At 43.3% G+C, this 15,266-nt stretch overlaps 1 protein-coding gene across 1 annotated transcript in view; it reads right to left on the reverse strand.

The window, feature by feature from the left end:
* Positions 1 to 15,266, reverse strand: part of mindy4b (MINDY family member 4B) — a 46,534-nt gene that overhangs the window by 5,070 nt on the left and 26,198 nt on the right. Inside the window, exons 5-9 of the mRNA XM_078564455.1 lie at positions 15,094 to 15,191; positions 11,485 to 11,650; positions 8,700 to 8,765; positions 4,988 to 5,058; positions 2,471 to 2,543 (exon numbers count right to left, since the gene is read on the reverse strand). Coding sequence (XP_078420581.1) covers positions 2,471 to 2,543; positions 4,988 to 5,058; positions 8,700 to 8,765; positions 11,485 to 11,650; positions 15,094 to 15,191 — 474 coding nt within the window. The remainder of the gene's footprint in view (positions 1 to 2,470; positions 2,544 to 4,987; positions 5,059 to 8,699; positions 8,766 to 11,484; positions 11,651 to 15,093; positions 15,192 to 15,266) is intronic.

Genomic DNA, 15,266 nt, shown 5'->3' on the forward strand with positions numbered 1-15,266 from the left:
AGTAGGCCAGCTGATTTTGCAGAAACGCACGCCCCAAAACACAGGGGGAAGAAATTTCTCCCCGTCGTGCGGGCTGGGTGGGAGTGGGCACGGTCGGACGCACAGCCTATCGCTACCTGCGGTTGGCTGTGCGCCACCATTTTATGTGGGCGGTTCAACTAAGGCCCACTGGGAAGCGCTCAGCGCTATCTGTGCGGGCAGGGGGAGGAGGGAGAGTCAGGGCCTGCGCTCTTTGCAGAAATGTCCCTGAGGCACGGAGCCACCTCAGGGAGTTTAATTTCATTGTGAAAACCTGAAAAAAAATTTGAAAAAATTATTCGGACATGTCCCCTCATGTGACAGTGTCACATGAGCTGTGACATGTCTATGAATTTTATTTAAATTTTTATTAAGGTTATAAAACCTTCATGAAACCTCATCCCACCCATGGATGAAGTTCCATGAAAAATGCAAAGGCCGCCTGGGCTCTTCGCCTGCTCCTCCGCCGACCTTAAGGTTGGATGGACAGCCCTGAGAATCAGTTTAATTAGTTAATTAATGGCCTTAATAGGCCTTTGACAGGTCAGCAGGTGCACAGCCGACTCCGCTGCATGCCTGCCGAACTGTGGATTGGAATGATGAATGGTGATGTTGGGATGCACACCCGACATCACCGCGCGTCATTATACATGCAGGCCCGTCCCCACACACTGACCAGAAGATTCAGGCCAGGAAATCCAAACCACTCCATGCAAAAAAATTTAAATGCAAAAATTCAAAAATTGCAAGGCCACATGCACAGTAATGCGATGCTGCGCACACGAAAATCACCACTTCCATACAAATAACAATCCAGAACACTCTACAGCCAAAAACATATGAGCCACATGTGCAAATGTTCTAATCTGCAAAACACGAGAAATCAAACCCCACACCCCCATCCCATCTTCCCATCATCCTCAGGCCTCTCCTTCACTTTTCCTATCCTTCCCCCGTCTCAAAACTCAAACAACTGGTAAGATTCAGCCTCAGCTCTTTAAACTCCCTGGGTTGGAGGACCACTGGTTGCCAAAAAGCTACTTCCTGATTGGCCTATGTCTGCCAATCAGGGAGCAGCCTTTCCTCATCCTGCAATGACTCAGGAGTTTGAGGGGCTGCAACAGAAACAGTTATCTAGTTTGAGTTTCATCTCAATAATGTACAAAAAGCTAATATGTATTATGGTGAATTTCAACTCCAAACTGCAATCCTACTTGTAAAGTGACATTGTGCATTTCATTTGAGAAGTATTAGATGGGGGTTGGATGTAAAGACACTCATAGGTGAAATTTTGGACACTGCTAATCTAGCTTTTGGAGCTCTTGTGGCACAATGGGTAGTGTCCCTACCTCTGAGCTGGAAGCCCTGGGTTTGAGTCTCACCCCAGGACATGATGGCCATGGAAGGTGTATTCATAGTGCAGTCAAACAGGTTGAGTATTAACCAACACACACCAATGACTGGCGGTAAGAGTGGGAGAGATTCCTGCTCAGCCATGTGATGGAAAGAAGGTTGGAGCCTCTACCGTCACTATCCATAGCTCCAGACAATAACATGCATGTATAAAGTGCATGATGCCACAGCAACATGGACTCCCTGAGTGACTTGCAACACACCAGCACTTATCTAGATGTCAACTTTTCCAATTCAAACTTTCTCCCCCTCTCAGTCCTGAAAGTGTTCACTTCTTCTTGGATATTGTTATGTGGGTGCCAGGCACCCTCAGGTATCTCACCCAAGAAGGTATTCGTGATGCCTGGACGTAGAAAATTGTTGTCAACAAGCTATTCAACCGTTGATAACACCACAGTTATTCTAACAATTGGATGAAGTTCAGGATAAGGAGCCCCTGGGTAATTTGTCCTCCCTCCAGCTCTGGAGTGCTCATGGTCAATTGTTGCACCTCTGCTGCCATTACAACCACCAACCAGAAGAACAATGGCTTGCGTTTGTACAGCTCTTAACATTGTAAAATGCCCCAAGGTGCCTTACAGGAGTGTTGTCAAACAAAATTTGACATAAGTAGTTTTTAGGACAAGTCAAAGAGGTAGGCTTTATGGAGTGTCTGAAAGTAAGAAAAAGAGATGGAGAGGTGGAGAGTTTTCAGGAAGGAATTCCAGAACTAATCGCCTAGGCAGTTGAAGGCACGGCTGCCAATGGTGTAGCGATGGAATTCAGGTATGTGCAAGGGGTCAGAAATGGAGGAGAGCAGAGTTCTCAGAGTGTTGTAAGGCTGATGGAGGTTACAGAGGTGGGGAAGGGTGAGACCACAGGGAGGAATTTGAACACAAGGTTGAGAGTTTTAAAGCTGAAATGTTGCCAGACTATCGAGCCAATATTGGTAAGTGAGCACAGAGATGATGGATAAACAGGACTTGGTGCGAGTCAGGATGGTGACCCCCACCAGATTTTTCACTTTAAGCAACATGTAGTTTAAGATATTAATATTTACTTGTCTGCAAATGAAATTTCCCAGGCTTAACTGCAAGAGATGAGGGGTTGTGTTGTCCATATCGTTATGGAGCCTGTAAGAAAGGACAATACATCAGAAATAACCCCAAAACCCCTTCAAAGCAAGTCAAACAGATTCACATGCAGCTTTCACTTTTGAGAAATTGACAGAAATGCATCAGAACAATAGGGTGTGTTGAGACTGGGACACAGTTAATGCTGCAATGAGCTGTGCTATCATTCATTACTTCATAAATCTTATGAGGGAAGCACTTAGTAGAGACCTGATGCATCTTACAGGGAGAGGGGAAGGGTTAAAGAAAAACTCCGAAGTATAAAAGGGCAAATAGGGTAACTTAAATATAATTTTTTCTTCTTCCACTGCTCCCAATCAATGCATGGCTCCAAAGCATCTGGAATCTTATGAGGATGAACCCTTAGTTCTAAAACTCTGTGTCATGGTACTTCAAACATGGGCATCACTGGCTAGGCCAGCAGTTATTTGCCATCCCTAACTGCCCTTGTTCATTGGGCATTTAAGAGTCAGCAGGTCTGGAGTCACATGAAGGTAAGGATGGCAGATTTCCTTCCCTAAACACATTAATGAACTAGATGGGTTTTTAATGATAATGGCAATAGTTTCATGGTTATCCAGATTTTTATTAGATTCAAATCTGCCATCTTGGGGTTTGAACCCAGGTCCTCAGAGCATTACCCTTAGTTTCAGGAATACTTGTCCAGTGATAATACCACTATGCCACCATCTCCCCATGTTGCAAGTAAAACAGCTGCAAGGTTCCAGGACTAGGCTTAGGCCCAATAACTTGTAGTATTGTAAATATGTAGCCATCTTTGGCTCTGTAAGCTTAGAGTTAATTTCTGTAATCAGTTTTCGTAGCTATGTAGTTCTTGTGACTTTTATTTTTTATGAACGCTTAATGTATTAGGCTGTATCTTGTATCTGTATCCTGTTACCTTAAGTTTGACACACCAGTCATCTCTATGCACTGAGTTTTATATGTACTTATGTTGACATTATGTAACATCTGTAACTTTGTAATCTCTGTAAGGCTATACACCACTCTGTACTCTTTTACATATTTTAATTAACTTATACCAAGCACAGGCAGATAGATAATAATTCTATGAGACACCTAGACATCAATTAAACATTTGGGTTGATGAGTCTAAATGTTAATCAGTAGTGCTAGATACCATACTCTCATATCTCAAATAAGCAAACACTAAAACTACAAGCAGACACCAAAACTACTTTAAGGCCTGTTATACTAGTGGGAAGTCACAAAATGTAATAAGACAACAGGGAAGGCTGTAATGAGGGAGATGGTCTTATGAGTAATTAACATAATAGATGATCATGTATCACCTAAACCAACCAGAAACTTATCTTGCACCCCCTAAACCAATCAGAAACTCACAATGCACCACCCAAACCAATCAGAGATTGATCATGCACTGACTGAGCCATTCAGAATCCAAAAAACAAGACTAATTATGCACATGGATTATAGTTTGGAAAGAGTTAAAAAGCACCAACTTTGAGCTATCAGGTGCACTGAGTTTGAAGACTGAACTGAAGATTGCTTTTAAGCTGGGTGCAGAAGACCATAGAACTCGTGAGAGAGAGAGAGGGAAAAAAGCATGTGTCCTAGGCCGAAACGGGCATCAAGAATTGTGTTAAGCCAGTAAAGTCACTGCCTTGTTTGTTAAGTATTACTTTTGTTGCTTCATAAATGTTCCTGAGTTACATCACTGGATTCTCTCCTATTGCCTGAGTGGTTAAAGCCTCAAAAGAACAAATTAATATTGAGTGAGTGGATTTGGAAGTTAAACACCCTCTGAAAAACTTACATCCTCCCTTGGTCATCCTCCATGCAACTTGCATTGCCACCGCCTGGTCTCAAGCATAGGCTGGCATTTACAGATGCTCCCCAAAGAGGGCAATACAGCGAAAACTCACCGTTAATCTTGGAAGAAGCCTACCTCACCAGGTGCACACCACTTATATGCGGTCGTAAATGTGAATGTTCTAATTTCTCACTGGCAGGGAATTTAATTTGGAGAGGGAAATTAATTTTGGCGAGCTGGCCTTTTAATGAGCGTGCATGACTCGCTAATGCATAGCTTTGCGGCATCGTTTGTTGGGAAACTCAACCCGCCTTTAAACTCCCGAGAACGGGATTGCAAATGTTCATCCCGTCATCAGGGAGCTGATTTTTGGCCTCACACCAAATTAAGTTCCCCCGCTGGCCAAGCTTCCCGTTGCAGGTGGGCCCGGAAGATTCCACCCATCATTTTACACATTTAACTCGTACTGCACATTAAATTGCTATTGTACATCAGGTTTTCTCTTCTCTCCGTGAACAATTCTTAGCTTGCAATGATCTCCTGTGCAACTCCTGATAAATTAAACGCTCCCAAACTTTTCTGCAGAAACGGTATCGTACTTTCGAAAGATTTAGATCCCACACTAGTATCAGCTCCTCAACTCTCTTACCTTTCCAGAGTCCTTGACAAGAGTAAACTGTACAGGAATAGAATGACCGCATGACTTCCTTCACCTTTAAACTGATTAGAGAGGAAATGGAAGTTTAGAGTGTTTATTAATTAACACCACAGTTTCATACAAGCGGAATATAATAATGCTGTTGCACCTGTCTTGAAATCAGGCTGCGTGGTAGCAAATGTTTTGATGTGTTCATATAGAATTCCTTTGCCTGCTATTTTAACTGAGGTTTAAATGGATTTTAAGTGGAATGCTGCCTCTTAAAGTAACAAACTAGGAATCTAGGAGCCCATTACCTGGCTTTGCTACTCATATTTTACAACCTGGATTTCAACTTCTAAAAAAATACTGGATACACCGAATGGCTCAGATCTCATTTATACTACTTGTTTCACAATCCCAAAGCGCTTTACAAGCAATTATGTATTTTATTTGAATCGTAGTCACTGTCATAAGGTAGAAAACAAAGCAGCCAATTTGCGCACAACAAGCTCCAACAAACAGCAATGTCATGGTGACCATAATCTGTTATTGCGGTTGTTGGGATGTTGGTCGAGGGATAAATGAGGCAATGAGGAGAACTTTCTTTCCCTTCTTTAAAATAATGGTGTGGGATCTTTATGCCTGGAGGGCAGGCAGAGACTCGGTTTAGTGTTATATACAAAAGAGAAAACCTGCAATGCTCCAGCACTCTGTCAGTGTACAGCGCCGGAGTTTCAGCCTAGATTTTATGCTCAAATCTCTGGGATGGAATTTAAACCCACAATCTCCTGACTCAGAGGTGAGAGTGCAATCCACAGCTAAAACCTTAATGAGCAGTTCATAAATATGGAATGAACATTAAATTACATTATCTCATGAGATTACACTTTGAGCTTTAAGGACAACTTAGATCCACCTTTGGTTTGTTCTTTCTTTGCTAACAGCATTCAACCAATAAATATTGCACTCCACCTTACTGCACAGTGAAGATTAATGACTTTAAGTATTTGCAGCGATGGTGCCACAAAGAGTTAATAATTAGCAAATCACAGTTTACATTAGCTTCCTTGACCTGGTTCTGTAGACCTTCCATTTCTGTCCTGTCCTACCCTCAGAAATGCCGAATCAGAAGAATGCGATACAAATTCAACTGTTCCTTCGTCGTCACTGGGACAGAAATCCTGGAACATCCCTGTGGGAGCTTTTTCACCATGCTGACTGCAGTGGTTCAAGAAGAAGGCGCACCCTCACTTCCTCAAGGGCAATTTGAACAGGTAATCAAAGCTGACCTCCCAGCGACCTCCATATCCCAAGAAGGAATGAATTAAAAATAAATCTGCACTGACAATTCCATCAATGCTGAGTTTAGACCATAGACCAGAAGATATAGGAGCAGAAATAGCCATCAAGTCTGCTCAAGTCTACTCTGCCATTCAATGAGATCATGGCTGACCTGATAATCCTCAAATCCACTTTCCTGCCTTTTCCCCATAACCCTTGATTTCCTTACTGATTAAAAATCTGTCTATCTCAGCCTTGAATATACTTAACAACCCAGACTCCACAGCCCTCTGTGGTAAAGAATTCCTCAGATTCACTACCCTCTGAGAGAAGAAATTCCTCCTAATCTCTGTCTTAAATGGACAGCTCCCTTACTCTGAGATTATGCCCTCTGGTCCTAGACTCTCCCACAAGGGGAAGCAACCTCTCAGCATCTACCCTATCAAGCCCCCTAAGAATCATATATGTTTCAATAAGGTCACCTCTCATTCTTCTAAACTCCAATGAGTACAGGTCCAACCTACTCAACCTACCCTCATAAGAAAATCCCTCCATATCTGGAGTCAACCTAGTGAGCCTTCTCTGGACTGCCTCCAAAGCCAATATATCATTCCTTAGATAAGGGGACCAAAACTGTTCACAGTATTCTAGGTGTGTTTAGCAAGACTTCACCATTTTTATACTCCATTCCCTTTGAAACAAAGGCCAACATTCCATTTGCTTTACTATTACCTGCTGAATTTATATGCCAGCTTTTTGTGATTTCATGCACGAGGACACCCAAATCTCTCTGTGTTGCAGCTTTCTGTAGTCTTTCTCCATTTAAATAATATTCAGCTCCTCTATTCTTCCCGCCAAAGTGCGTAACCTCACATTTTCCCACATTATATTCCATCTGCCAAGTTTTTGCCCACTCACTTAACCTGTCTATATTCCTTTGTAGACTCTTGTTTCATCCTCACCACTTGCCTTCCCACCTATTTCTGTGTCATCCGCAAACTTGGCAATAGTACATTCACTTCATTAATATTAATATTAATGGTTTCTTGGTTTCAAATACGACACCCGTGGGTGGTTACCAGTTAGAGGTCAGGCATTTTGTAAATGGAGGAACAAACGTTACAGAACTAACAGTGTTGTAGAAACTTTGGACTCTACATGGCTTTGTCAGAACTCTTTTCCTTGTGCTAAGGAAGCATGAATCTGTGGCTCATTTGGTAGCACTGTTGCCTGAGTCAAAACGTTGTGTGTTCAAGTCCCAAGAAGAGCAGAGGCATTAACACCAGTGTCCTGGCCAATATTTATCCCTCAATCAATATCACGAAAACAGATTATCTGGCTATTATTGCTTTGCTGTTTGTGGGAGCTTGCTGTGCAAAAACTGACGGCTGCATTTCCTGCATTACAACAGTCGCTACACTGCAAAAGTACATCATAGCCTCAAAAACACTTTGGGTTGTCCAGTGGTGTTGAGAGGCGCAATATAAATGCAAGTTTTTCTTTCTTTCATCATGCTATTTTTATTACTCTTACTTTTCTAAATCCTCTTACTTGTCAGAGAGAGAAAGAGGGGTGACAGCACAGCACCCCAGTTACAACAGGGTAGATGCAGCATGTGCTCGTCTAAGGATCAGAGATGTGGCACCAGGCATTATTGTGAACAATAATAATACATTTTATAAAACCTGATGACATAAACAGAATTATAATTTTGTAAAATCCTTTCTTGTCCACTGACTTCATCACAGGCGAAGTAGTTTTATTAACTTTTTGTTAACATCTGTTGCTGCTTTAACTGTCATTTAAATGTGACCTCAACAGCTTTATTTTTTCACTTCTGAAAATGCTGCCCGCTAAAACATCAAAGTTCCCTTTTTATTCCATCGCTTCTCCAGAGTTGCGTTGCTGAACTGCATTGGCCCCCAGCTAAGCAATGTCTCGAATTTAAAATTCTCACCCTTGTTTCCATGGCCTCACCTCTCCCCAAGCCCCACAGCCTCCCGAGATCTTTGTGCAGCTCCAAATTCTAACCTCTTGCGTGTCCTCGATTTTAAATGCTCCACTTTTGGTTGCAGAGCCTTTAGCTACCTCAGCCCCAAGCTCTGGAATTCCCTCCCTAAACTTCTCCACCTCTCTATCTCTCTCTCTCTTCCTCTAAGATGCTCTTTACAACCTAAATCTTTACTAAACTTTTGGCCACCTCTCCTAACATCAACTTAACTGGCTCAGTGTCAGACTTGTTTGATTATACTCCTGGGAAGCGCCTTGGGATGTCTTGCTACATTAAGGACGCTATAGAAATACAATTTGTAGACATTCAATGGCTTCCATCTAATTGTAGCAACCCTTCTAAAGTCTCGTTCTTGCATTAAACTGAACTAATATACCACTGCATAGTTTCATTTTCTAACAGCAATTAAGTGCCCGTTTCAGTACTTACACAGTAGATATGTTCAGAAATGAAATTCTGCAGTTTTTCCTTTTCTGTGAATTTGAAGAGCTGGAGCTAAAGAAAAATGAGAACAATGTGAGGCAGCAGCATAGGCCACTCCAAAGAGATCTGACTGATTACGATTTCCCATCAGAGATTTAGGGTAAGTTTTCAGAAACATCTGGGAGTAGACTCTCACAATGGCTCTGCTGTAGTCCCTAGAAACTTTGTCAAGAGGTCAGTAAGAACCCTGAAGAAATGGGGTCTGTAATCAAGGGGACTCTTTTCAAGTGGTATCAACTATTCCCTTAATCAGCCTGAGCATCTTACTTTCACGGGAACTATCTCTCACACTGCCCTACATCTACCCTATATCCGGCTATTTGAATCCACCTAGCCTATCACTTCAGGAGTGAAAATGTCTTCCTCAATGGGCCTGCAACATGCTTCTTCTTAAGACAAGCCAACACATGACTTACAAGCTGTTTCTTTGTTTGTAATTGGTAAAAGTGCACTATCTTCTTGAACTGTATCTTTCGTACATGTATGTGTTTGAGTGATGTAGCGTTTCGACTTTCAGAGCGAATGCGTGAATAAACAATCCTCTTTATTTAAACCCACAAAAGCTTGCTGCTGGTTTCTCCACTTGATCACACACTCAGGGGTTAAGAAGCATACACATCTTCCTTTTCAAAAAAACACACTGATTACGGACTGTAAGGGAAGGGTATTGGGATTCCAGTCTCTCTCTCATCTCTGTCCATTACAATCGTTAATAGATTCCAGAAAGCTAAGAAACCTTGCCTGAAACCTAATCACAGCTCTATTGTCCTGTGAATTTATCCTCTTGAGTGTTCGGCTTAGTTCAATCATACCACGTTTCACTCACATAACACTGCAGCTTAGTGAATGGGAGATCTTTCACAAGTCAAATCATAAGAAAGCTGTTATATTTTTAATATTTAAAAGATGCGCCTGGTCACTTTAAATTTGGTTACTGCCATCTGGCTTTTTGGTTTTGTGCCGCGGTGGGTAGCATCCCTGCCTCTGAGCCAGAAGCTCTCAGATTGAGTTCCACCCCAGGACTTGATGGCCAAGGAAGGTATGTTCATAACATGGCCTAACAGGTTGAATATCAACTTGCAAATCATTCTGACACATTCCCAAGGACAGGCGGTAAGAGTCGGGGAGATTCCTAATCAGCCATATGATGGAAAGAACATTGGAACTTCTACCATCACTATCCATAGCTCCAGGCTACAACATGCTTGTAAAAGTGCTTGTTGCCACGGCAACTCAACTCCCTGAGTGATCTGTAACGCACCACTGCCATCTTGCTTTTCAGAGATTAAAGAGGATACACATTACAGTCTGATAAGCAAACCATGACTTCCCAGATACTATTCTAGTTCAAATACATTTTGATTGCAGAACAGTCAGAAACAGCTTAAGCCATACTTCATTCTTTGTCCTGAAATCTATCAAAGTAAGGCGCTATAGGCAACACATGCAAATACCCTGGGGTCTTGCGCCAGTTGTGGGCATGGGTAGTGGTGGTGTGGGCAGTGTTTCTGCAACTATCACGTTAATTTGATTAAAATTGATTCATCTACGGGACAGAGCTATTGTCTTCCTGTAGCCCAATTGTTTAACTTTTAATGGTTTGAGAGGTAAATATCAGTCGCTGTGCTCCTAGTTTGTCAGTTTTATTCTGCATTGCTATACTGTAACCCAATTGCAGGATGTGTCTCAAGATTCTCTAATTGGTAGCTGAGAGTTATTTAAGCTTATAAGAAGCGAAGTGCCCTATAGTTTATGTATATATATACGAACAAACAATGTAGTTCAAATAAAAAAAATTACAAGCTGCTGCACTGTCTCTTGTTACTGGTTATCTGTTACTTTTAATAAACTTCTTTCAAATTTTATGGCCAACATATGTCCTGACAGTGTTTTCCCTTCTGCTCATTAAAAGATCATGAAAGGGTTTTGCATCCAGCTAAACAGAGAAACAAGTGTCCAACCCCTAGGCAACACTACACTAAATATATGGTATATAAGTATATTTATTTTAGTAAAATTGCACATTGTGGCTCGGGTGTGCACCATTTACAAGATACACTGCAGCAACCCGCAAGGGTCCTTTGACAGCACCTTCCAAACTTGCAACCTTTAATACCTAGAAGATCAAAGGGCAACAGACGCATGGGAACATCACCGCCTGCAAGTTCCCCTCCAAATCACAAATCATCCTGACTTGGAAATATATCTCCATTTCTTCACTGTTGCTGGGCTAAAATCCTGGAACTCCCTCCCAAGCAGAACTGTGGATCTACCACACGGACTGCAGTGGTTCAAGAAGATGGCTGACCGCCATCTTCTCAAGGGCAATTAAAGATATGTAATAAATGTTGACCTTGCTAGTGATGTTCACATCTGTGAATGAGTTAAACAAGATCCCTAGGCAATGCTACAATAAATATAGGAACAATTGTTTAACTGTGTTGTATACCAGATATTGTGCATGTAAAGTAATATTCCTATCATCGGGCAAAACAGGTTGCAATGGGAGTGATCTTTGATGCAGAGCTAAGGGAGATAATTCCTTACACTCCTTCGACAGTGCTACTCAGGCCTAATGGCCACCCAAACAGGAAAACTGGATCTTGGATTTGGTATCTCATTTAAAGAATAGGAAACTTTGCAAAATTTACAATATATAAATTATACACAATTCAAATAAAATAACGTTTCAACTTCACAATTGTCGTGTAGGTGTGGGAATGGGTCTTACTCTTTCTGTGTAGCTGTCCATTTTGTAGTCAATTGTAGGAGCGAAGTAACAGTCAGTGGTCACCAAACAAACAAAGCTCTTAACTCCTTCCCCTGCTATCCACAGAATGTCAGAAAGCGCTGCTGCCAATGCATTTTCTTGCTCCTTATGGCTCACTCCAAGCAGGCTGCAAGAGAATGCAGAAAATGTGAGGCACCGGTTGTAGATTCTTTCCATCCGTGACCAACTTCAGAGCCAAATGGTGGATGGCAACTGAGGGCTTACCGCTATGTGGATGCTTTAGCATCTCCAATACAGATAAGGCCAATCACTATCTGGCCTGATGTTACCTACACTGGGGTGGATCTTACCAGCCCTCTGGAGATGGGCTGGAAGATGGGAGGCCTCAGAACATGCTGGCGGAAGGGGTCAGGAGGAAAGTCCAATAATTTCTCACAGTCATGGGATACTCTTGATGGCAGGAACCTCAGCAGTGTGGTCAGTCACCAATCAGAGATGGGCGACCAATTAAACCAATTTATTGGCCAATTAACAGCCACTTTCTCCCCAGTCAGGAGGGGCCACTGCTGCGTGGGGAAACCGGCAGACTGAGTAGGTTCCCGGGGGGAGGGTTATGTAAGAGAGTAGGGGGAGGTGGGGGGTGGGGGTGGGGGGGGGGGGGGGGAGTGGTGTTGGGGGGAAGGGACGGGTGCCTTCCTTAAGGCCCTCCATGGCCCATGGAGGGCCCCGCCTTGGCAAAGGCCACTCCCTCCTGGCTTTGAAATGATGCTGGACAAATTAGGGCCTGCCTGCCCTCGACACATTAAAATGAAACTTATCCTGGCATTTGAGGGCACCTCAACATGGAGGCACCTTCTTCCTCTCCCTGCAGGCTCAAGATTCATCCAACTATCTCCTGCTCTAATTCTAACCTGGTGGCCAACTTTGGTTGAACGCGTTCCTCGAGGTTTCATCACATGACCTCCGACCTCCAACTGCCCCGCCCCTTAAAACACCTTTTTCGCATCTGCAATATTTTTACAACCAATAAACCAAAGTGATCAAAGAAAATTAAGAAAAGGAAACATTCACTGCTATGGTTTTTCCTGTGTTGCTCACAATAGTGTCCAAATGATTAATCTTTAATTCTTGGTCCAAGTTGCAAGTTGTGGGGGGTGAAGGAGGGGGAGATGGGGAAGTGATGGAGCGGGAGATGGAGGGTAAAGGATGGGGAAATGGGGATGAAGGAAGGGGAGATGGGAGTGAAGGAGGGGGGATGGGGAGGTGATGGAGTGGGAGTTGGGAGGCTGAAGGAGGGGGTGATGGGGAATGAAGAAGGGGGAGAATGGGGGTGAAGGAGGGGGAGATGGGATGAAGGAGGGAGGGATGGGGTGAAGGGGGGAGATGGGTGAAGAGGGGGAGTTGGGAGGTGAAGGAAGGGTAGGTGGGGGATGTAGGAGTAGGAATGGGGGGGGTAGGAGTGGGGATAGGGGGTGATGGAGGGGGAGATGGGGTGTGAAGGAGGGTAGATGGGGGTGAAGGAAAGGAGATGGTGGGTGAAGTAGGGGCAGATAGGGGTTAAGAGGAGGGGATGGGGGTGAAGGAAGGGGAAATGAGGGGTGTAAGAGGGGAGATGGGGGTGAAGAAGAATTTATGGAGGTGAAAGAGGAGGGGTATGGGGGTGAATGATGTAAATATGGTGTGACGGATGTAGATAGATTCTTAATAAGCAGTGGGGTGAAAGGTTATCAGGGATAGGCAGGAATACCAGGTTAAAATCAGGCCAGCCATGATCTTATTGAATGGCAGAACAGGCACGAGGGGCTGAGTGGCCTATTCCTGCTCCCAATTCAGAAAATAAAAACTCATGGCATAGGGGATAACATATTAGCCTGGTTAGAGGATTGGCTGGCTGGCACAAAACAGAGAGTATGCATAAATGGGTCTTTGTCTACTTGGCAGGATGTGACTAGTGGGGCCCCGCAGGGGTCTGTGCTGCGGCCTCAACTTAAAACAATTTACATAAATGACTTAGATGAGAGGAATGAAGGTAAGGTAGCTAAATTTGCAGACGACACAAAGATAGGTAGGAAAGTATGTTATGAGGAAGACATGAGGAATTTGCAGACAGGTACATTTAAGTTGAATGAGTGGGCATTAATCTGATAGATGGAATGTATTATAGGAAAATGTGAAGTTGTTCACTTTGGCAGGAAGAATAAAAGAGCAGATTATTACTTAAACGGACAATGACTGCAGAATTCAGAGATGCAGAGGGATCTAGGTACATTGTTCTTGTGCATGAGTCACAAAAAGTTAGTATGCAGGTACAGCAAGCAATCAAGAAGGCTAACGAAATGTTATTCTTTATTACGAGAGGAATTGAACATAGAAGTAAGGATGCTATGCTTCAGTTATACAGGGCATTGGTGAGATGGCTTCTCAAATACAGTGTGCAGTTTTTGTCTCCTTATTTAAAGAAGGATGTAAATGCATTGGCGGCAGTTCAGAGGAGGTTTACTAGATTGATGCCTGGAATGAACGGATTGTCTTATGAGGAAAGGCTGGTCAAGCTGGGCTTCTTTCCGCTGGAGTTTAGAAGAGTGAGGGGTGACTTAATTGAAGTATATAAGGTCCTGAATGGTCTTGACAAGATGGACATGGAAATTGACATGTTTCCTCTTGTGGGGGAGTCCAGAACTAGGACGCACTATTTTAAAATTAAGTGGTCACCCTTATAGGACAGAGATGAGGAGAAACTTTTCTTTCAGAGGGTTGTGCGACTTTGGAATTCTCTGCCTCAGAAGGCGGTGGAAGTGGGGTCACTGAATATTTTTAGGGCTGAGGTAGATAGATTCTTGTTAGGCAAGGGAATCAAAGGTTGTCTGGGATAAATGGGAATGTAGAACTCAAAACACAAACAGACCAGCCATGATCTTATTGAATGGTGGAGGAGGCACGAAGGGCTGAATGGCCTACTTCTGCTCCGATTTCGTATGTTCGTATGTTTGTATATTTAGATGGAGGGGGTGAAGGATGGGATGATGTGGGGGTGAAGGATGGGAAGATGGGGCGACTGAGGGGGAGATGGGGGCTGAAGGAGGCGGGATGGGGGATGAAGGAGGGGGAGATGAGGGGAGGAAGGGGAGGGGATGGGAGTGAAGGAGGGAGAAATGGGGGTGTGAGGGTGGTAGAGATGGGGCACGCTCAACTCCTTTCCACCCTGCCCCGCTCCCCCCTCCACCCACTCAACAACTCTCGTTTCCTCCAAAGTTGCAACCCAGGGTCACATGACATCTGTGGCATCAAAATAGGGTCACACCAGGTAAACATTTGGGAGGCACTATTCTTGGAGATTCCAGGACAGTTCTGGAGGGTTGATAATGTTAATTCTAAGATGTGTAAATAAGGAACTAGCTTGTTTAAGATGTATTCCCCTCTGGCTTCAAGGCAGATGCAAGCCTGTTAGTAGCCTTTCCAATGCTTCTCACGTTCTTCCCTTGGGACTTAACCAAAGGCTTTGCCCCAGGTAGGGTGGAATCATCTAAAAACTCATTAAACCAATCAATAACATCTCACAACTATTCTCAAACGTTTACTAAATAAGTCAAGGTGAGAGTATTGTTTTACCATTTAATGTTGTGGCTTTCCACTTCACTATTTCTGGTGAACAGTAAGTACTTGAGAACATGTGCTTGCACAGCCATCTGAATGGACCTTGTACCACCCTTAAAAAAGAATGAATCATTTTTAAAACAAAATAGTGTTGATATTCTTTATTACAATCCTATTAATCTGCTATG

The sequence above is a fragment of the Cetorhinus maximus genome, chromosome 19 (genome assembly GCF_964194155.1).
Source record: "Cetorhinus maximus chromosome 19, sCetMax3.hap1.1, whole genome shotgun sequence".
Taxonomy (NCBI): domain Eukaryota; kingdom Metazoa; phylum Chordata; class Chondrichthyes; order Lamniformes; family Cetorhinidae; genus Cetorhinus; species Cetorhinus maximus.